We start from the raw sequence: 22,054 nt of genomic DNA, 5'->3' as shown, positions 1-22,054 counted from the left end.
TTCCTGTACCTTAAAGGCTGTAAGATTTAGGTCCATGTATTGAGGTAAAATATGGCATAACTAAGGATTTGCTATTGACATTCCAATTAGGAGGTGATAGCAAAGGCATGTGTATTTGCCTTTCATTGTCAGTTAGATCCCATTCATTGACAGCTGGATAATAGCAAACTGATAGATGAAATAGAGAAAGCCACAGCACAGAATATATATGTTAGGTAGTTTACACAAATAACTAAATAATTATAACTGTGATAAGAACTATGTTGGAAGATTACAGGGTTTCCTGAACTTGTGTAATGGGGGAGAATTGAAGTCCTACTTAAATGACATTTTAGCTGAAACTAGGAATTAGCCAGGCAGAAAAGTATGGTGGAGGGGAGGCATCAGAGAGAATGAGTAGGCATGTGCAAAGATCCTGAGAGGAATGAGGGGGAGATGTTTGTCATATCCTGTCCCATATCTTTATTTTTATTTTTTTATTTTAGAGAGAGGAAGAGAGAGCACACATGAGTGGGGAAGGGACAGTAAGGAAGAGAGACAGAGAGAGAGAGAGAGAGAGAGAGAGAGAATCTCAAGCAGGCTCCATTCTCAGTGCAGAGCCCAACACGGGGCTCAGTCTCAACAATTGTGAGATCATGACCTGAGCTGAAATCAAGAGTCTGACACTTAACTGACTGAGCCCCCCCCGGGGGCCCCCCCCCCATATCTTTATTTTTGATAAAGCTTTTTGGGTTTTATTTTTCCTTTTCAGCTGGTGAACTTTTATCTTCAGATGAGAATTAAAGGTTTTTTAAGTTAATACTGTAAAGTATTGGAAGATATTATCACACACTGATTTTTTTCTTTCTTGAAGGCTTGTCACATAAAGACAGAAACTATTACCTATGAAGAGAAGGAACAACAACTTGTCAATGACTGTGTTAAAGAACTTCGTATGTATTATGTGTTTTCTTTCATAGTTTTTGGGCAATTCTTTGATGGCATTTCACCAACTCAGAAGTTAAATCAATGATTTCAGTAGAGGCATCTCAAGAAACAATTTTAAATAATTACTGACAGTCTTGGAATATCATGTTGAGCCCACAACTCTAAGCAAAATACCATATATACTTTTAAGAAATAGTTTTATTTCACATTGCCATTAAAGAAAGGCCTATATTTCTATCAGTTATAGCATGGTAGAGTGAAAATAGCCAAAGCTTTTATTTTGTCAATGGGGAAATAGTCCTATAAAGACTATGATTTGCCAAAGTTAGAAAACTTGTAAGTGGGAGAGCCAGGGCTTAAATGATGGCATAAAACTTTACCTTCAATGAGTATTTATTGAGTGCCAACTATGTGTCTATGAAGGAACATATTTTGGTTTGATGTATTATTAATTAAAATAATTTTTAAAAATAAATCAGAAAAAGGTAGGCTTTAGTAGAGAAAGATACATAATTTCTCTGTATATCTATAACATTTTATGTTGAAAGAGAAGATAGGATACATGATACCAATTCGTCTGGGCTGTTGGTGTCAGAATGTAATACCTTAGAGTAACAGAATTTTTGAGAACCACAAAGAATTTCAGTTGAATCTTCTCCATCAGCACTTCCATTATTCACATTTTATACTTTAAAAAACAAAAAGGAAATGACTTTCCCAAGAGCTTAGATCCCAATCTCCTGCCTCCTTATAGTATCCTTTGAACTGTTATAGAGCTTCTGTCAATTTTAAAATAGTTGTATATAACACTGAGAAATAGTTTTGCCACTTGAGTTTGATGTCAGAATTTTTATATGCAAAATTTCCTTCCTGCATGGAATTCTAAAGGTTCTATTTCATGTGCCTGTCAGAATGCTAGGCTAGAAGGATTTTCAGAGGCTTTATGCGGTTTGCTAGGTATCCCAGAAAGTCTCTCTTGTACAGAAACATCTCCATAGCTTTAACAGATTGTGACTGTTGCATTTGAAATGTTCCTTTGTTAAATTTGTTAAGTTTAATTTTGTTTATGAGATTTTATTGATGTCCCTGAAGAGTTCTGAAAGACATAAATGAGATTATGCCTTGGTACTTGCAAACATATATAATTCACCTATCTCTTTTCAGCCTTCTTGTCCCTCATAAAGAAAAAGATTGAGGCAAAACTTTTAGCTTGCTTGCCTTTACAAGTCACCTCTTTTAGCTTCATTGCCTCCTATTCAGTTCTCAGTATTAGCCTATTTCAGAAGGACCTTTATTTTCCTCTACTTGGTTATCTGGGTTTATTTTTTAAATTAATGTTAAAGAAAAATCCATTCATAATATTGTCCAGTGTTTGTTACAAAGTAGGATTTAGCCTACAAGCCATAGTTTGCCAACACCTACCCTACATTTATATTAATTTTTAAGTTTTTGTTTTGTTTCCCAGGTGAAACAAATGCTCAAATGTCCAGAATGACTGAAGAATTATCTGGGAAGAGTGATGAACTGATTCGGTACCAAGAAGAGATCTCCTCTCTCTTGTCTCAAATTGTTGATCTTCAGCATAAAGTTAAAGAAGTAGGTTCATTCATTCATTCAACAGATGTTTGTTAAGCATTGGCCTCATACCGTGCACTCCGCTAAGTGCTAGATACATTAAGCAAAATAAACACACTCCCTATCCGTTTACAGTGCTTTAATCTGGTTACTGTTCTAGTCTTTCTGTGTCGTGAAATATGAATAACTACTTTCAACTTACTAGTTCTCGTGGCCAGGTGGGGTTAGATTTTCCTTAGAAAGTTGTGATGTGAATTATTGACAAATGATCATTGTCCTCTGAATACCTTAATAGATTTTGTATTCTGCCCATTTTATTGCTCTCATTTGGCTTTTGAAGGGTTAGCTTTTTATAGGTCTCTAGACCGTACCCCTGACAGACACTCTTAAGATGTCTTTAAAAGGGGCGCCTGGGTAACTCAGTCGGTTAAGCATCCGACTTCATCTCAGGTTGTGATCTCGCGGTTCGTGAGTTCGAGCCCCACGTCGGGCTCTGTGCTGACAGCTCAGAGCGTGGAGCTTACTTCAGATTCTGTGTCTCCCTCTCCCTCTGCCCCTCCCCTGCTCACGGTCTGTCTCTTGCTATCTCTCAATAATAAATTAATGTTAAAAAAAAAAAAAAAGATGTCTTTAAAAAAAAAGAGAGTAGCCTGTACTTTATATGGAAAGGCTTCACTTGTCTCTTTTAAAATGTTGTTAGCATGTGATTGAGAAGGAGGAACTGAGACTTCACCTACAAGCTTCCAAAGATGCCCAAAGACAACTGACAATGGAGGTAATCAAATCTTCCTTTATCTTATGTAATATGGTGGGGAGAAGAATGAAGAGTTTTGTTTCATCTTCGTGAGTAAGAATGATTAAAGGTAATTACTGGATTTTAAATTTTCTTTTTTCAACGTTTACTTATTTTTAGAACAGAGAGAGACAGAGCATGAATGGGGGAGGGGTAGAGAGAGGGAGACACAGAATCGGAAACAGGCTCCAGGCTCTGAGCCATCAGCCCAGAGCCCGACGTGGGGCTCGAACTCCCGGACCGTGAGATCGTGACCTGGCTGAAGTCGGACGCTCAACCGACTGCGCCACCCAGGCGCCCCATAATTACTGGATTTTAAATAGCAAGAGATTAAATTATGAGATCTAAGAAGTAAAGCAATTTAAAAATTCTGTCCCTAAAACTAATAACATGACATCTTTCTTGATTAATAGATATAAGATTCTGTAGGAATATGTGACCCTTTTACCAGTTTACCTTAACCCAACAGTTTTTAAAATAATTTCTAATAAGTGTTTTTGCAAATATGTCAGAAGAAATACCAAAAATCTTCTGCTTTCAATCCAAATAAAAATTCTATGTATTAGATACAATTTGGTGGTTCCCTGGCATACGTTAAGAATCACCTGGCAGAATGAGTCCTAAATAGAGACTCACAGGCACCAGCCCCAAAAGTTTCCAATTGAGTAGGTTTAGAATAAGGGTCTAGAATCTACATGATTCACTCCACACACCACACTTGAAGAAATACTCTGAAAATTGTGTACTCTTTTACCATGCTTATGTATCTAACTATAAAGAAGATTCTGAAATAAGGGAGAAGAAACTACTTGTTTAGGATAATTGACCACCCTGGCATCATATACAATACTTTGTAGGCTTGATCTTGTCATTTACAGACTTCAGAGTGACATTTAAAAATATACATAGCGGGGCGCCTGGGTGGCGCAGTCGGTTAAGCGTCCGACTTCAGCCAGGTCACGATCTCACGGTCCATGAGTTCGAGCCCCGCGTCGGGCTCTGGGCTGATGGCTCAGAGCCTGGAGCCTGTTTCCGATTCTGTGTCTCCCTCTCTCTCTGCCCCTCCCCCGTTCATGCTCTGTCTCTCTCTGTCCCAAAAATAAATAAAAAACGTTGAAAAAAAAAAAAATATGCATAGCTAACATTATACTAAACCTAACTTGACCATAGCTATTATTCTTCCTCTATAAGTTTTTTTAAGGGTTTGAAGCATTAAATATTGAATTGACAATAATTATGATTACTTCAGCTACATTTCAGATTTTTCGGGAATCATATTCATGTATAATTCTGGCCAAGACATTCCTAATTCTGGTGACTTGAAATATATATGTATACACTCTCCTTGCTTAGTTTGTTTTGGAGTCTTTGTATTGAAATTGTTTCATGAGGTTATCTAGCCCTCTGGATAAAATTAATACTTATCCCAATGGGGTTTATTTTCCTGTTGTCATTTTGAGAATGATATGAAGTACACTAATTACCATCCTTTTTTTCAGCTGCATGAGTTACAAGACAGGAATATGGAGTGTCTGGGAATGTTACATGAGTCCCAAGAGGAAATAAAGGAACTTCGTAGTAGATCTGGCCCTGCTGCTCATCTTTACTTTTCACAGTCATATGGAGCTTTTTCTGGGGTGAGTTTTTCTGGGAAAGATGTTACATATTTAAGGAAACTTTTTAAGATTAGATTGTCCTGAGAGTGATGTGGTTTCTGGTGGTATAAAGTATCTTGAGAACATTTGTTTCTGTCCTTGTTTCTGGAAGTCATTTATTCATTTAGGCTTTAATTTGTATATTTACATCTACCTTAATACTCTTACTTATGGTAGCCTTTCTTCTAATAGATGACCTTCTGGGTTTATTATAATATATGAGATGAACCCTAAGGAAATTAGGTTTAGGTCTGTGTACCATAGAGCTACTTAAACTTGGGTCATCCTTACCCTAGGCCCACCACATGCCACTTATTCAAATAGTACTCTGAACATCTAAAACCTATTTTAACAGATCTCAAGTCTCTTGGTATATTTCATGCTAGTTAGAGTGTAAGCCCCATGAGGGCAGGATTCATGTTTGTTTAATTCATCAATATATAGTATTTGAATTAAAGAGATTAATGAAAACTTGTGAGTCTATGCCAGAATTTATAATATTGGTTCAAAGAATTATTTTAACAGTCTAGTTTGTAAATACTTATAAGCAATTCTGTGAAATATTTTAAAAAACTGAAACTATAAATTATAGTAATTTTTTGAAGAATATGGGAGCAAGACTTTGGTTTTTAACTTTTTATTTTGAAATAATTTTAAACTTAGACTAATACTACAAAAATAGTACAAAAACTCTCATATATCCTTCATCTAGATTCCCCAATTTTTAACATTTTACTACATTTGCCATATCATTCTGTTATATTTTTTCTGGACCATTTAACAGTAAGAGACACCCTATTAACTCCTAATACTTCAGTGTGTATCTACCATAAACAAGGACACTCCTATATAACTACGCTACAGCCATCGAAGTCAGAAAACTGTCATTGATATACAATACTGTCATCTCATCCACAGAGCCCTAAGTTTAAATTTTACCAGCTGTCCCAACAATATCCTTTGAAGGATATGTTGCATTTGGTTGTTTCAAAAGGCCTGTTTTACATGCCTTTCATTACCTTTGTAGCATGTCCTCAGTTTGGGTTTGTCTAATGTTTCCTCATGATTAGATTCAGGCAATTTATTTTTGGCAGAAATAATGCCATGTTCTTCTCAGTACACTGTAATAGGAGGCTCACATTGTCTATTTATCCCATTACTGATGATGTTAAATTAACTTTACTAAGTTAAGGTAGTATCTGCCAACTTTTTCTATTCTAAAGTTAATGTTAATTGATAACTAATTAATGTTGCTAATTAACTTTACAATGATGAAAATTGGCAGGTGCTACCTTAGCCAAGTGATCAAAGTTACTATTTTGTGGGAAGATACTTTAAGACCTATTTAAATATCCTGTTTTTCTCAGCAAACTTTTATCTGCTAATTTTAACACCTAGGGATGGTTCATATCTGACTCAGTTTTTACTAAGATGATTGCCAAATGGTGATTTTCTAATTCCATCATTTTTTCAACATTTATTAATCAACATTTTTTTGTCAGAACCTTTCTGTCTCATTTATTTATTCATTTGTTCATTTAGTTATGTCCGTATGGACTCTTCCTATTTTAGTCAATGGATTACAGTCCATTATTACTAATTTTTGTTTTGATACTTAAATTGTCCCAGATATGGCCAGCATGATCTCCTTTAAGTTCATCTTGCCCTTTTCCTGTCCCAGTCCTGGAGTCAACCATTTCTCCAAGGAGGTCTGGTTAGTTTTAATGAGGAATGATATTTAGAATTCAAGATCTGGGTCCTGTGTGTCCATTGCCACTAGAGTATCATTACTTCTAGTCCGTCTCAGCAGATAGAGCTAGAAAATATATGTATGTTCATGCATACACCCACTGAAACACATCCATATCTTTGTTCCAATCCATATTTATGTTCATCTGTCTACATGTATTTAAAAACATGAGTTCACACCAGTATCTCCAGTTCTAGCCATTGTCAGCCCAGCCTCACCAAGCATGGCACTCATGCCGGTTGAACCCTCATCTCTGACCAGGGAAAAGGAAAACTTGCTTATTTTTCCTTTAATGATTTTTCTACATTATAAAAGCCATACATGTTTATTATAGAAAAGTTAGAGATTACAGAGAAGCAAAAAGAAATTGTGAAATACTGTCAAATCCTGACTTCCAGAGAATTATTATTGGCATCTTGGTTTATAGCCGTTCAGATCTTTTGGTTTTTTGTGTCTACATAGGTAATATATTCTGTTTATCATATTGGTTTTTCCCACTGCTCGCCTGTAAAAAGATATCATGAAAAAGAAGTTGGTTCTTGTTTAAAAGTTACATTTCCAAAATGCCTCTTTTTTTTCTTTGCATTTTGGCCTGTGCCTATTTTCTTGTGTTTTCTTTTATTGTAACACCAAAAGTATTGGACCCTGGAGACTCTGTTAATTCATGTAAGGATAACCCATTTCTCCTAACCGTCTTCTTACATAATCAGTATAGTAATCTCACACTCTTTTTCTTAGGAATCCCTGGCAGCTGAGATTGAGGGGACCATGCGTAAAAAGTTGAGTTTGGATGAGGAATCTTCTCTCTTCAAACAAAAGTAAGTACAATCACATGTATTGTTACCCAGGCACTGGGATGGAATTAAAAAGAAGCCACAATCCAAAGTGATAGGTATTTTGAGAATTCAGTTGTAAATCTGCTTAGTATTCAGTTTTTTTCTCATAGTGCTGACATTTGGGGTTTTTTTACATATTTTTTAAATGTTTATTTATTAGAGAGAGAGCAGGCAAGCAGGGGAGAGGCAGAGAGAGAGAGAGGGAGAGAGAATCCCAAGCAGGCTTTGTACTGCCAGTGCAGAGTCCGATGTGGGGATCAATCTCACGAACCATGAGATCATGACCTGAGCTGAAATGAAGAGTCAGACATTTAACCAATTGAGCCCCAAGGCTCAATAGTGCTCACATTTGTGAGAGTGTTCTCTTGTTCTGAAGCTTATTTTCCAATAATTTCTCTTAAAATTTAGAGGCTAGTCAGGGTAGTTTTATTTTCAATGAATTGTACACGCGTGTCTCTTTTCTAAAGCACTCCAGTGGTAGACAGTGTCAATAATGAATACTACTTCTTTTTTGACAGAGCCCAACAGAAACGGGTATTTGATACTGTCAAGGTTGCCAATGACACACGGGGCCGCTCTATCCCATTCCCAGCTCTGCTGCCCATTCCAGGGTCCAACCGTTCAAGTGTCATCATGACAGCAAAACCTTTTGAGTCTGGTTTGCAACAAACAGAGGACAAAACCCTCCTGAACCAGGGGGGCAACTCAGAAGAAGTTTCAGAGTAAGAAATATAGATCATGGCAGTTATCGTGTATTTCTTATGGCATTGACATACCAGATGCTCATACTTATATTCCAGCATTGTTCTGTGCTATTCCAAGGAATTTCTGGAACTGTCAGTTTTCATTCAGTAATGATGCCCAATAGCATTATTTGTAAGACAGATCATTGACTTCATAAAAGTTTTTGGAGTAAAAAGGCTACATTTAATTAAGTATATTCAAAACAGAAGTTGCATTGAAGTGTAAAATTCTTTACTACTTTCTTCTTCAGTGTGGCAAAGTTTGAATCTAAATCTTCATGTTCTAAGTCAGATTTTTTTGAATCTGGTCATTGGCAGTTTATGCATAGCATCAGTGACACTTTCTCATAACCCATGCTCATAATCTCAACTGCTTTGGTGCCTTTAGGATAAACAATAAACTTGAATACCTATTGAGGAAAAGTAGGTTGCTCTTAACTTCCTATTTGTTTAAACTTAGACTTTTTCCAGCTTTCATTAATTCATCTTATTGAATTATAAATAACTAGAAATTAAACAGCACTACTGGAAAGTCACCTGAAGGCTTTCGAAAGATAGGTATTTTGTACCTGAGAGAAATCTTCCTAATGCAGAAATCTATCCTAGGACATACCAAATACCCAACAAGTATTAGCTGCTATCAGTAGTAGTAGTGGTGGTGGTGGTAGTGATGGTGTTTTTACCATTATTGAATCCTCATTGTGGACTAGGAGCTAAATCTTATTTAATACTGTCAACAACCCTGTAGTGTAGGTACTATACCTTTTCAATTTACAGTTGAGGGAAGTGAGGGTCAACTCACTATGTAGGTTGCCCAGGGTCACTCCACATGAAGGTATTGGTCACATCACACTGTTGTAGGGTCACATTTCTGTAAACTACAGATTTGATCCATGGATACACTTTGGTTCAAAAATAAAAATATTTGTGTTTCAAAAGAAAGAAAGAAACAAAGATTTCTCATCCTGGGTTTTCTATTGTATTTCAGTTTGTACCTACAGTAGCTTTGTGTGTCAATACTGTGTCGTTGATCATAGTTACCTTAGGAAGGGATCAACAATCAGATCTCTGTGAATTCACATAGAGTAGCCAGGAGCAACTACAGTTTGGCTTGCTACTCTTTCTTTTGATATCAATTGTTAGATACCTCCAATTTCATAAATATGGAAAAGGAACAAATGTGTTTACAGAACTATGAAAATATAGTATTTACAAATCTTGGGTTTTTTTTTTTAAATGTTCTACAATATTCGTGGAGGATTACATGGCCTAAAGCAAATTTTTTCACATTTTATATTTTGAAATTGTTTGTTTTGCAGTTAATGGCATGTCATAGTTTAATGGGTTGCATTTTTTCTTTCTTAGTAGTACATAAAATAATGGTACCTCTTGCAATCAATGGTTTTATAGATTCAATGCAATGTGATAATGTTTATTTTTCTGGCTACCTGAACTCAATTTATATAGTCATATCTGTAGTTTCATAAGTTAAGTGACTATACTTATCATGGTGAGCATTGAGTAATGTTTATAGTTCTCAAATCAATATATTATACACCTGAAACTACTGTAACATTGTATGTTAATTGTACTCCAAAAAAATTTTAAGTGAAATAGAAAAATTAGTAAACACCACATAATAACCAGTATGTTTTTATTTATCTGAAGTTGCTTGAAATGATCCATAAAAAATGACATGTAGTATTAGTGATTTTGGTTTATTGTTATTATTTCTGTATTATTGACACCTAAGAAAAACACTTTGATATCTAGGAAAAAAATGCTTTGAATTTAATCAGTTTCTTAAACATTCACTATTGTAGAAAAGAGAAGTCTAGGTTGTGCTTCTCAACCTTACCCTTACAGATCTAGTCAGTGAATGATTTTCCCACAGGAACATTCAGAAGCTGGGTCAACTAGGACCCTCTGAAGATAGTGATTTGGCTACAGCACTGCATCGCCTTAGTCTGCGGCGACAGAACTACTTAAGTGAGAAGCAGTTCTTTGCTGAAGAATGGGAACGGAAGATCCAGGTTCTGGCTGACCAGAAAGAAGGGGTTAGTGACTGCGGCACCCCCACAGAGAGCCTTGCCTCTCTGTGCACCGACCAGTCAGAGATCACAGACCTCAGCAGTGCCAGTTGCCTTCGAGGTTTTATGCCTGAGAAATTACAAATTGTGAAGCCCCTTGAAGGTAATAAATCAATAAGGGCCATTTGTAAGCCCTGTTGGTTATTAGCCTTTCCTTTTCCTGGAATTAAACCTTGTATTGTAATTATAAGAAGACTATGTACAAGAGATACTTTTATTATCCCTAAACCTCATTTGTGTGACAGTGTATTATAGTACTTTGTGGGAAAAGTGTGTGCAGAGATCTGCATTCTCCCATCATCATTCATCAGTATTTTTTTAATATAAATGTGATGGAGAAAGAGCAGTCTTTTCTTTTGTCCTTAGCTAAGAAATATCATTGACGGCAGTTTTCATGGTAAAACAAACGGGATATAATAAATAAATGAAAATAATATAGGTGTAATACTTTATCTCTACCTTTCTATTCAAAAAAAGAGTTCCTTACCCAGGAAGTGTCATTTACTTAGAGATGTGTGTGTCTGGGTTGCATGGTTTTGTTTTTCCAGTTTTTGCTAATTTCTTTTCAGTTTTTGTTCTCTCCTAAGATAGAATTTGAATTCAAAATAAATTTGTTTTATGGAATATTGATTACCTTCAAATGATTCTGTTATTATCATAAAAGAGTCTGCATTAGACAAAATTTTGAGTTGGTAATCTATAAGGAACCCTCAAACTCAAAGGTTCTATAAGTTAGTTTTATTCATTAATGATCAGTTCAGGTATTTGTCAGAGTTGCCCCCTTAGGATGAAATGTCTGTAGTGACATAATTAGACATTGCATCTCGTGCAGGTGCTTGGGATGGTCATTTGCCAGAGTTCATAGATAAGAACCATAGGGATATATCTTCCTTTTAGCATCTGCTTCACTTTCCTACTCTGCCTGAAGAGCCTGGGGAAAGGAGAGTCATGAGCAGGATGGGGAAGAATACAAAAAATAAAACAAAACACTGAAATTCAGGTGTCTTTTAATGTAGGAGCCTGGCTTTTGACTTCAAAGTTCATAAGCATAGTTTCAAGCCAAGGAAGTATTGATTTTTGTTCACCTGGGAAAATACAGCCCCACCTCTGAGGTGCATATCTTCTTTCTCATCACTACCTCAGCATCCTAGTTCCTATCAAGGGTGCTGCCTTGACTTTTTCACCCCTGCTTTAGGTGTCCTTTTTAAAGTTAACTTTTGAAATTGAAAGATTATTGTTCATACCTTTAGCATCTTGTCAGTCTTCCACAGAGAACTTCATACAAATTTTACCAAAACATTAAGACCGAATAAGTAGTTTTATTGTTAGCCTTAATATTTCACACATTATAATTTTAGCCTCTGTATTCAAGATTTAATACTTGTTGGGAAATTTAAAACATGCCTTGTTGTTTTGTTTGTTTGTTTGTTTGTTTGTTGGCCTTGCACGTTCAGGATCACAAACTTTGCACCACTGGCAGCAGCTTGCTCAACCAAATTTAGGAACCATTCTTGACCCACGACCAGGTGTCATCACTAAAGGCTTTACCCAATTGCCCAAGGATGCCATCTATCACCTCGCAGATTTAGAAGAGGATGAAGAGGAAGGTATCACTTTTCAAGTGGAACAGAACCCTTCAATATCCAAGCCAGTAACAGGAATCTTCCTTCCACCCATTACTTCAGCTAGTGGTCCAGTTACAGGTAAGAATAGTGCTTGGTGAATGTAGTCCAATAATTTTGCATTCTGACTTAACAGTATGGTCGCGTGACTACCTTGATTTAAATCTAACTGGAATGTACTCAGTCTTTAACATAAGAAAATAAAAATCTATAGCAATAGTGGCCCTTCTCATTCTACTTCTTAACCAGCCTGCATAAGTAGATTGGGCACAGAGAAAGATCAATTCAGTCAGTGGTTCATAAACCTTTTGAGCTCAGGATCTCTTTACATCCTTAAAAAAAATTGAGAATTCCAGAGAGCTTGTCTTTGTGAATTGTATCTATTGATATTTACCATGTTAGAAATCAAAACTGAGAAATTATAAAAATATTTATTAACTCATTTAAATTTTTTTTTTTTTTAACGTTTATTTATTTTTGGGACAGAGAGAGACAGAGCATGAACAGGGGAGGGGCAGAGAGAGAGAGGAAGACACAGAATCCGAAACAGGCTCCAGGCTCTGAGCCATCAGCCCAGAGCCCGACGCGGGGCTCAAACTCACGGACCGCGAGATCGTGACCTGGCTGAAGTCGGACGCTTAACCGACTGCGCCACCCAGGCGCCCCTAACTCATTTAAAAATAATAATTACATGCTAACACAAATAGTATGTTTTATGAAAAATAGCTCTTTCCTTTACATAGTGAGAAGGTATTGTTTTACAGTTTTGTAAGCCTCTAATTTATGGCTTGAAAGAAAATATCTGGATTTTCATACAGCTTCTACATTCAGTCTATTATAGTATGTTGCTTTGCTTGAAGAATATAAAGAAAATGCAGGCTTACACAGAGGTGTAGGTATGAAAGGAAAGAGTATTTTAATAACCCCTTCAGGTATTTGTGAATATTTTTTTGATATTACACCAAAACTTGATAAGTAGCAGTTTCTTTGTAGCAATATGGAATCCAAAAACCTATCATACTTTGTTACATTAAAGTCTGTTGGTCTATCCTACACTTTGAATGCATCTTTTACCCATGCATGATTTTATAACTTCATGCACTAGTCATTTGGAAAATATTGGTTCTCTGAGTTATGCACATCTCTAAATGTTAACATATTTCATTATATAATATATTAAAATTACATTACTATCACCACCTATGTCATCAGATAAGTCTTTTACTATTATGAAGCTTTAAAGCTCCCAGGGATGGATATAAGTTCTGCAAAACTTGAATTTTCACTTGAAAGTGCAAGTGACAGCAAATCCTATAAGCTATTTTTATTTATTGAAGAGACAGGCTCACTACCTTCATTTCCAAGAAAATTTCTGCCACATAGCCAAGTCTGAATAACTAGTTTGTTAGTTGTTCTTTCAGTTAAAAATGGTGTTCCATGAGAAAATTTCAACTCAATTGCCCATGTGCTTTTTCCTCTAGATGACCATTGTATCTTGGTATGCAGCAGAGTGCTTAATACTAACTTCCCATTTAATCACACAGAATTTAAGATACAAGGGTCAAGATTTAATAAGTAGTTTTTACTGCTTCATCAAAGACGTTCTTGTGTGAATCTGGCTGCTTTTTTTTTTTTTTTTTTTTTTTTTTTTGCTATGGTGGGTGAACAACAGTGAAAAATATTCACATAGCTTGGTGCCATTGCCTTGATTTGTGCTAAGGTGTCAGCAGATTTGCTCACCATTGCTTTTGTACCAACCATGCAAATGCCAACCCAGTCAAAAAGGCAAATAGCATCTTAGGGTTGCTATGAAAGTAGTTTTGACCTGTGGATTCCCATAAGGATCTGCAAACCACACTTTGAGAACTGCTGGAGTAGTTTGACTAGAAAGATTGAACTGACTAGATCTTGTTTGGGATGTTGGAGGCGGGGGAGTTAATGTACTTTTTCAGAATGTGTTTTTTTCTTATTTCCAAGCTATTTTTAATCCCTTTAAATTACAGTTTTAAAGTATTGAAGGATTCAACTATGTACTAGCCAGGTGATACTAATACAATATTTATGTATATTTCATTTCCAAATTTAGTGGTTTTTGTACAAAATACCCTTGATTAATGCTATATTATTAATAGTGATGAACGTCTTACATTATTAACCTAGTCTTTCAATTTTTTTTGATTCCACAAAAATCTCTACTTCAGTTGCAACTTCAAACCCAGGAAAGTGTCTGTCATGCACAAACTCGACATTCACCTTCACTACCTGTAGGATATTGCATCCTTCTGATATCACTCAGGTTACCCCCAGGTAAGGGGTCTGGGCAATTTGAGGCCTAAAATTTCTTTCCTTTTGAAAACTTTGTTTTCATGAATTTACCTTTAAAATTACTTTCATGTAAATCTCAGATTTTTAATTAATGTTCTATGATCATTTGTCTTTAGGATATTTTCACATTGTATCTTCTCCTTTGATCATTGTAACTCTTCAAAGTGGCAGGGCAAGTGAGTATGTATTGTGTAAGTGAAAAACTGAGACAGAGAAAGTCTAGGTAACTGGTCCAAGTCAGAGAGGTAGCAAATGACCCAACTGCAGCCCAGAGTAAGCCAAGCTCTAAGATTCGAGGGACTAGTCCTCAGCACAAGACTCCCCTCACTTCTGACACCACTTGCAAGTTCACAGGGTTCCCAGAACCATTCTCGGGTTTCATAATTTGCTAGAAGGACTCACAGAACTTTCTGAAAACATGATGCCCATGGCTGCTATTTATTACTGGGAATGGATATAGGTTAAAATTAGCCAAAAGAAGAGATATAATAGGTCAGAGTCTGGGAGGGTTCCACATGAAAAGTTTCCCTTGTCCTTAGGATTTATTACTTTCCTAGCATCGATGTGTGATAGTACGTGCAGAATATTGCCAACTAGGGAAGCTTACCCAAGCCTCAGTGTCCAAATTTTTTATTGAGACTTTAGTGCATAGTCTATTGGTTGATTGATTGATTACCCATTGATTGATTACCCATTGAGCTCACTTCCAGATCCAGTGACCTAAAGTCTCCACCTTAAACCACATGGTTGTTCTCTCTGGCATGGCTAGTCCCCTCCCTAAAACTATTGGGTGTGGCCAGGCTCACCCCAAGATCTAGTGTGGCCAGCTTTCATCCTGAGCAAAGACACTTCTATCAGACATGGCATAGATTACTTTCCAGAAGCTTGAGGGCAAAGGCCAGAACCCTCTGGGCAAGGCCAAATTATTTACTACACAGGCTAGAACATGAATATTCTAACACATAATTGAGGGATCTTATTCAGCCATATTGCTGCTATTTCTGGCCCACCAATTCCCAAAAGAATTGAAGGTACTTTTCAAAGGTATAGAGAACATTGCAGGGATAATGTTAACTAGAAGTAGAGGAGAAAAATGAAGCAAAGAGGAATCAAAGGTAAGGATATAAAATGGATAGAATAAATTAGTATACAAGTTGTAACATAAAGTCTTATATACTTGCTAGTGTGAACCATGTATCTGAGTCTTAACTTTCTAGCTGCCATTGTAGAGGGAAATAAGATTATGATTTACAAGGTATGTAAGAGCAAATCAATTATTTCGCAAAGCATTTGGCTTTTCATCCAATAAAGATCTCAGTATAAGTCTGTAATGAACAGGCATATGTGCAATTTTTCTACTTTGTTCTTATAGTCAACAAGATAACAAGTTTATAGAATTGGTTCCTGGGAAGACTCTCAATACAAGTTGATACCATCATATGAAGTGTACAGTTTGGGAAAGGACTGGCAGTTCTACAGTAAAGTAGGGACAGGGAGGTGGGAAACTAGGAATAGTCTGTAGATGGCATTGTATTAGAGATTCTTAGTTGGACTTGTTTAATCAAGAAGCCAAATATGTTTTTAGTTTATTTCTTTTATACTAGTTGGTACTTTAGAAAGTTCATTAATAAATTATGAATTTTAATAATTTTGTTCATAATCATTAGAATTTTGTTACCTTGATATACTGAGTATTTTATGTTAAGTGAAAGTTTGTCTATTAAATACTGGTAACATTTGCTTAAGGGAGGAAAATTGTCTACAGAAGTCGCTTCTCCATTCTCTCACCATTTCCTCGAGTACATGATTTCTTAGTTTTTTTCTTCCTTTCTAACAAAACATAAAATAAGAAAGTTTCTAATAGTTGTTAAAGTTTTTAATTATTTTTATTTTCCAAGAAACATATGTTCTAAGTCAAGGTTAAGAAACATTTGTTCCATTGGTATCCTTATACTACTTTTGTTTGGAATTAACATTCTTGAAAATGGACATTTAAAAAAATATTTTTTTTAATGTTTATTTATTTTTGAGAGAGAGAACCAGAGCATGAGCAGGGGAAGGGCAGAGAGGGAGGGGGGACACAGAATCTGAAGCAGGCCCCAGGCTCCAAGCTGTTAGCACAAAGCCCAACATGGGCTAGAACTCATGAACCGTGAGATCATGACTTGAGCTTAAGTCGGACGCTTAACCGACTAAGCCACCCAGGCGCCCCAAAAATGGAAGTTTAATCATTTCAACTTTTATTAGTTCTTAGTAATATAAAATTGAAAGATTAAAAGGAAATAAATTTCTCTTTAGAAGAGCGTCTTAGGTTTAATATAAAAGATTGTATTTTCTAAAAGGTTGGAGAATTACTTACTTATGGATTGTTGTCTCTGGTGTCTTTCACTTTATAGAGTGGATATAGTAGTAAAAATTTCTGAAATTTACTTCCTTTAATATTTTAAAGTTTTTTTGCTTTCAATTTTATTTTATTTATTTTATTTTCAGCTTCACAGGTGAATTCTATGAAATATTTTTTAAATATAACTTACTGTCTACTTATTTATTTTTTAAATATCATTTATTGTCAATTAGCTAACATACACATGAAAAGATGCTCATCAGGGAAATACAAATCAAAACCACATTGAGATACCACCTCACATTGGTTAGAGTGGCTAAAATTAACAACTCAGGAAACAACAGATGCTGGTGAGGATGTGGAGAAACAGGAACCCTCTTGCACTGCTGGTGGGAATGCAAAATGGTGCAGCCACTCTGGAAAATAGTGTGGAGGTTCCTCAAAAAATTAAAAATAGAATCACCCTACGACCCAGCAATAGCACAACTAGGAATTTATCCAAAGGATACAGGAGTGCTGATTCATAAGGGCACATGTACCCCAATGTTTATAACAGTGCTTTCAACAATGGGCAAATTATGGAAAGAGCCCAAATGTTCATCAACCAATGAATGACTAATATTTTAATTTCTTTTATTTCTTTTTTTTAAACTTTTTTTAAATGTTTATTTATTTTAGAGAGAGAGAGAGAGAGAGAAAGCGAGTAGGGGAGGAGCAGAGAGAGAGGGTGACACAGAATCCGAAGCAGGCTCCAGGCTCTGAGCTGTCAGCACAGAGCCTGATGCAGGGCTCAGACCCACGAACTGTGAGATCATGACCTGAGCCAAGTCAGACACTTAACTGACTGAGCCACCCAGGTGCCCCTAATTTCTTTTATTTCTATCATAAAATTTAGTCATATTCCCAAAAATTTATATTTTGAATTAAAATTTAAGAATAAAGTTAGAGTACAGTAAACTTTTTCATAACCTATGAAAAGAAGTATGTTTCATTGTTACAAATTACAAATAATTAACCAGTCATTGAAGTAACATCAAAAGTCTTACTCTTCAGATCTTTCCACAGTTTAGTTATTGATACGTTGCCAGTGCCTCTATATTTACTGTGGATAACTAATGTGATTACTTTAAATGCTGTTTAGAAATTACTTTTATTTTTAAACCTCTCTTTTCTTTCTTTCTTTCTTTCTTTTTTTTTTTCTTTTCAAAGTTCTGGGTTCCCTTCATTATCCTGTGGAAGTACTGGTAGCAGTTCATCAAACACAGCGGTGAATTCTCCTGCTATGTCCTATAGACTCAGCATTGGTGAATCTATTACCAACAGACGAGATTCTACTATAACATTCAGCAGCACCATGAGCTTGGCCAAACTTCTACAGGAACGAGGCATTTCTGCTAAAGTGTATCACAGCCCAATTTCAGAGAACGCCGTCTTCCAGCCTGTCCCCAAATCCCTGGCTATTCCTTCCACACCACCAAATTCACCATCTCACTCACCCTGCCCTTCTCCTTTACCCTTTGAGCCTCGAGTGCATCTCTCTGAAAATTTTTTGGCCTCCCGACCAGCTGAAACATTCCTCCAGGAGATGTATGGTTTGAGACCTTCCCGGAACCCTCCTGATGTTGGCCAGTTGAAGATGAACTTAGTGGACAGGCTGAAGAGACTGGGGATAGCCAGAGTAATCAAAACCCCTAATGCACAGGAACATGGAAGAAGCCGAGAGGCAGAAATTGGTCTTCAAAGACCAGACTCTGCTATTTATTTAAATTCAGGTAGCAATTTATTGAGTGGACTGAGGAGGAATCAGAGTCTTCCAGTCATGATGGGTAGCTTTGGCACGCCTGTATGCACATCCTCACCAAAAATGGATGTCCTGAAGGAAGACTGAAGTTCAGCAATTAACTGATCTCTTAAACAAATTAGCACATGAAGGATAGATTTGCACTGATACATGTAGTCTGGTCTGACTGAGAGATAAGGAATGTTGCAGATGGATTGTGAATGTGGAAAGGGGAAGTGGAAGAATGGAAACAGAATTGAGATGAGCCCCTAATGAATGAGGTCTAATAAATTGCAAGTATAGATGAATGAGTCATGAGTGTTTGGAGGCAGAAAAGGAAGAAAGGTTTAATATACTCCTTCAGTTGAATGTTCCTATCTTGAAAATAAAAAGTGACTAGACAATAAATTCAGTAATACCGAAATATGCCAGAGATACTAAACTTGCTAGAACATTTATTCCTAGTAAACAAAAGCAGGAAGAACCCAGGTTAGGAGATGGGAAGAAAAAGGGAGAAACCTTGACCATTGCCTATAAAAAGCTGTACTGCAGGGTTGCTGAGGTAAGCCCTGTCTGTTACTGAGACAAGGAAGATGCTTTTATGTTTTACCCTGTTAATGTCTGGATAAATTACATATCCATCAAATGGTATGTACACAGCGTTAGCAAGCAAGGAATTTTATCTTTTTCATAAAATCAGAATAGTGGAGACTCTCTTTTTGCTTTCCGTTTTCAAGCCTTTGAGCCACTGGGAGCCCAAATGACCCAAATTCCTTTTGTATTTGTGATTAATAAAAATTCATTTTTAAATTTGTATTTTTATACAACACCTCCCAAAAAACAACATGAATTGGGGGATAATGATGTCCTTTAAGAAGGAAAATATGGGTAAGTTGGAACCAAGGAAACTTGTTTTCAAAATATTTTATTTAGATAAGTACAGTGGCCAAGAAATATGAACATAATTACATGGCTTTCAAATTTCCTTGGAGACTGGAAGGGGTTAAACCGGAAGTGCAATCAATAGGAATTAGGGAATGTTGTGTATTTATGTCTGTACGTTTTTTTGTAAGTAAAGTTAGTTGCAACTAAACTTTTTCCAAAGTGCTATGCATATTTTTCATTAAAGATGACATGTATTTGCACAAAATTTCTCAGGCATATTAAATTATTATAAGCTGAAGTAAAACCCAGGTGCTTGCTTTGAGATTGTGGTTTTTTTAAATTGTAAAATTAAAATACATCGTCTTTTTCTTGGTATCTGTAGAATTAGAGAATGAACTTTTTAATGGGGAAGTCAAAGTTTTTGCTTTTTTTCTGGGAATCTTTTTTTTTTTTTTTTTTTTTTTTTTGGTACAGATTCTATGAAATGGCAACGTGAAACTCGGGAATTCGGTTTCAGCATTCATCAGTGTGACACAAGGCTGTGAATTGGGAAGAAACAGATCTGTTTTACAAACTGTCGCTAATCAAGGCCTATTCCTCATCATGACATGGCTTTCTCTAGGCAGTACAGTTCAGAAAAAAAAAAAACCATTATATGAAAGGCATGATAGAGAAGAGATGAGGGTGGAGGCTAATTATTTTGTTATTAAAAATGGGAGGCATATTAAGTGATCTTTTTGGTGGTTAATTTGCAAATGTTTTGCTCCTTACTTCTGACTTAACCGGAAGGCAGTTTTGTGAAGCATTCTTGATGAGAGTCTTGCTCTGATTCCCATCCATACACCTATTCTCCTGCCTGCAGAGGATCCTTACTTTCTCCTCTTGTGGGGCCTCTCCTACATAAAGAGCTATGTGTTCAAAAGGGTAGAAAAACCCACATGTGTGCATGGTAAGAATGTGTGAGTGTACCATGCTTTTTAGAAGCTTAATAAAACTTTGCTAAATTTCTTAAAAACAAAAAGTGAAAGTGCCCTTTCCGCCTTCTCTCCCCTTTTGTTAGTCATGCTGACATCAGCAGACCTTACATTAACATGTTCGGAAAGGATTCTAGCAGATCTCCCATAAGTGAACATAAGTGTCCCTGAATGTGGTAGGCATTAACCAGAAGAATTCCATGTTTAAAGATGTTTAAATTTCCAGAATATTCCAATTTACTTCTAAAAAATAGTATTTGAGTTCTACTTCATAAAATAACTCTGGGGTGCTTATTTTAGCAAATTCTTAAAGCTTTTTATTTATTCTCTAAGAAAATAATCTTGCTGTTGCCAGTTTCCAAGAAACATCGGGAAATGGGTAAATGTACAGCCAGAGAGTAGTACAAAGTTATGAAATTATCAGATTTATGTATACTATATAAATAGCTGTAAACTAAGCTAGATTTTGGAGTGTTCTGTATAATTAGTATACTTTTTTAATAACTGATGCTAAAATGATCATTTTGGAGGCAGGGTGAGGGCATATTCACAGCCAAATAAGCACATCTAATTGAAGTTTCAGTTTTTGAAAACTAGATTGATGTTACTGTTTCACCAGAAACATAATGATTTGTATACTGGCGCATGCTTGTCTCTAAAAATGAATGTTTTGAAATTGGGTTTTACTGTTTTTAAAGATTCCATCTAAAATCATTTTTGGTACAGCCTGAGAATCCATGTGCAAATTATAGGAAGAAGACCTGGAGCCTTGTAGTAAGTTTCTCCTCACTTTATCTGTTACACTTGAGTACTGTTCACATTTTAGTTTTTCTGTATCAACTGTGTATGTACTTTTATGCCAATATAAGAAACTCCAATCTTTTGTTTCTCCTCTAGGAAGATTCTCAGTGATTATACCTCAGGTATTTCTAAGTATCCTACTCTCTATAGGAGGGATACCTTCGTGGGCTCAGAATGAAAAGTTACCCTGAATTATGATGATCTCAAATCTTACGTAATAGCCTTAGGAGTTGGTCTTAGGGAGAACTTCATGACCATCGTTAAAGTAGCTGTTGGTTTTTTTTTTTTTTTTAAGTTTTATACTCTGTGTTCTTGATTTGACATGAATGAACAGACTTTGGCAAAGGGAGGAAATAAGAGGCAGCTCACAACAAGAGCCTATTCTCTATAAAAGGTGTATTTTGTACAGTATTCATTCAAAGTTTGCTATTTTTTTTTTTTTGACCGTTCTGATACTTGGTTACTAATATTGACTTTTGACATCTGGAACTAGAGCTCTCAAGTGTTTAATGGCCCACGCCTTTGATGTCAGGTCCCACAGGCCTGCAGTCCCAAGTGCAACACCACAGTGTCTACAGCTGAGTGGTTGCATTGTGGAGCACAGCTGCCCAGGAGTGGTGTTGGAAGTGCCCTCTGGGGCAGCCAGGGAAATTCTGTTGTTTGATATCTAGGGCTTGACTTTGTCAAACAGCTCTTTGTGCACCTACCTTTGCTTTGTCAAATGTAAATCAGATAATAAACATGAATATCTTCTTAAATTTTTGTCTTTTGGTGTTTTTGTCCCAGTGCTCTTCACAGATTATCCTGCATTGAGGCTTTCCTTTCCATTATGTTGGTTTTGGTACAGAAGACAACCTCTGTTTGCCAAAGCAATACAAGACAAACCAATTATAAGTCATATGTAGTAAACAGGTCTTATTATATTTTCTGAAATATGTTTAAAAAGAATAAAGG

The 22,054-nt window shown here is 36.1% G+C and overlaps 2 protein-coding genes across 3 annotated transcripts in view; both read left to right on the top strand.

Moving 5' to 3' along the window:
• Window positions 1-21,858, top strand: part of TRAK2 (trafficking kinesin protein 2) — a 67,750-nt gene extending 45,892 nt beyond the window's left edge. For both annotated transcript variants that reach the window (XM_040475845.1, XM_040475844.1), the window contains 10 exons: window positions 854-932; window positions 2,393-2,523; window positions 3,203-3,277; window positions 4,795-4,932; window positions 7,439-7,518; window positions 8,055-8,258; window positions 10,174-10,472; window positions 11,824-12,072; window positions 14,193-14,298; window positions 17,870-21,858. In XM_040475845.1, the coding sequence (XP_040331779.1) occupies window positions 854-932; window positions 2,393-2,523; window positions 3,203-3,277; window positions 4,795-4,932; window positions 7,439-7,518; window positions 8,055-8,258; window positions 10,174-10,472; window positions 11,824-12,072; window positions 14,193-14,298; window positions 17,870-18,548 (2,040 nt within the window). In that variant the 3' untranslated portion in view covers window positions 18,549-21,858. The remainder of the gene's footprint in view (window positions 1-853; window positions 933-2,392; window positions 2,524-3,202; window positions 3,278-4,794; window positions 4,933-7,438; window positions 7,519-8,054; window positions 8,259-10,173; window positions 10,473-11,823; window positions 12,073-14,192; window positions 14,299-17,869) is intronic.
• FLACC1 (flagellum associated containing coiled-coil domains 1) overlaps window positions 14,244-22,054 on the top strand; it is a 67,412-nt gene continuing 59,601 nt past the window's right edge. The window contains exon 1 of the mRNA XM_040475848.1: window positions 14,244-14,298. The gene's annotated coding sequence lies outside the window, so the exon portion shown is untranslated. The remainder of the gene's footprint in view (window positions 14,299-22,054) is intronic.

The sequence above is a fragment of the Herpailurus yagouaroundi genome, unplaced genomic scaffold (assembly GCF_014898765.1).
Source record: "Herpailurus yagouaroundi ecotype Mexico unplaced genomic scaffold, PumYag 140, whole genome shotgun sequence".
Lineage (NCBI taxonomy): Eukaryota > Metazoa > Chordata > Mammalia > Carnivora > Felidae > Herpailurus > Herpailurus yagouaroundi.
Note: the sequence above shows the minus strand (reverse complement) of the source record. Positions and strands in the feature narration are given on the sequence as shown.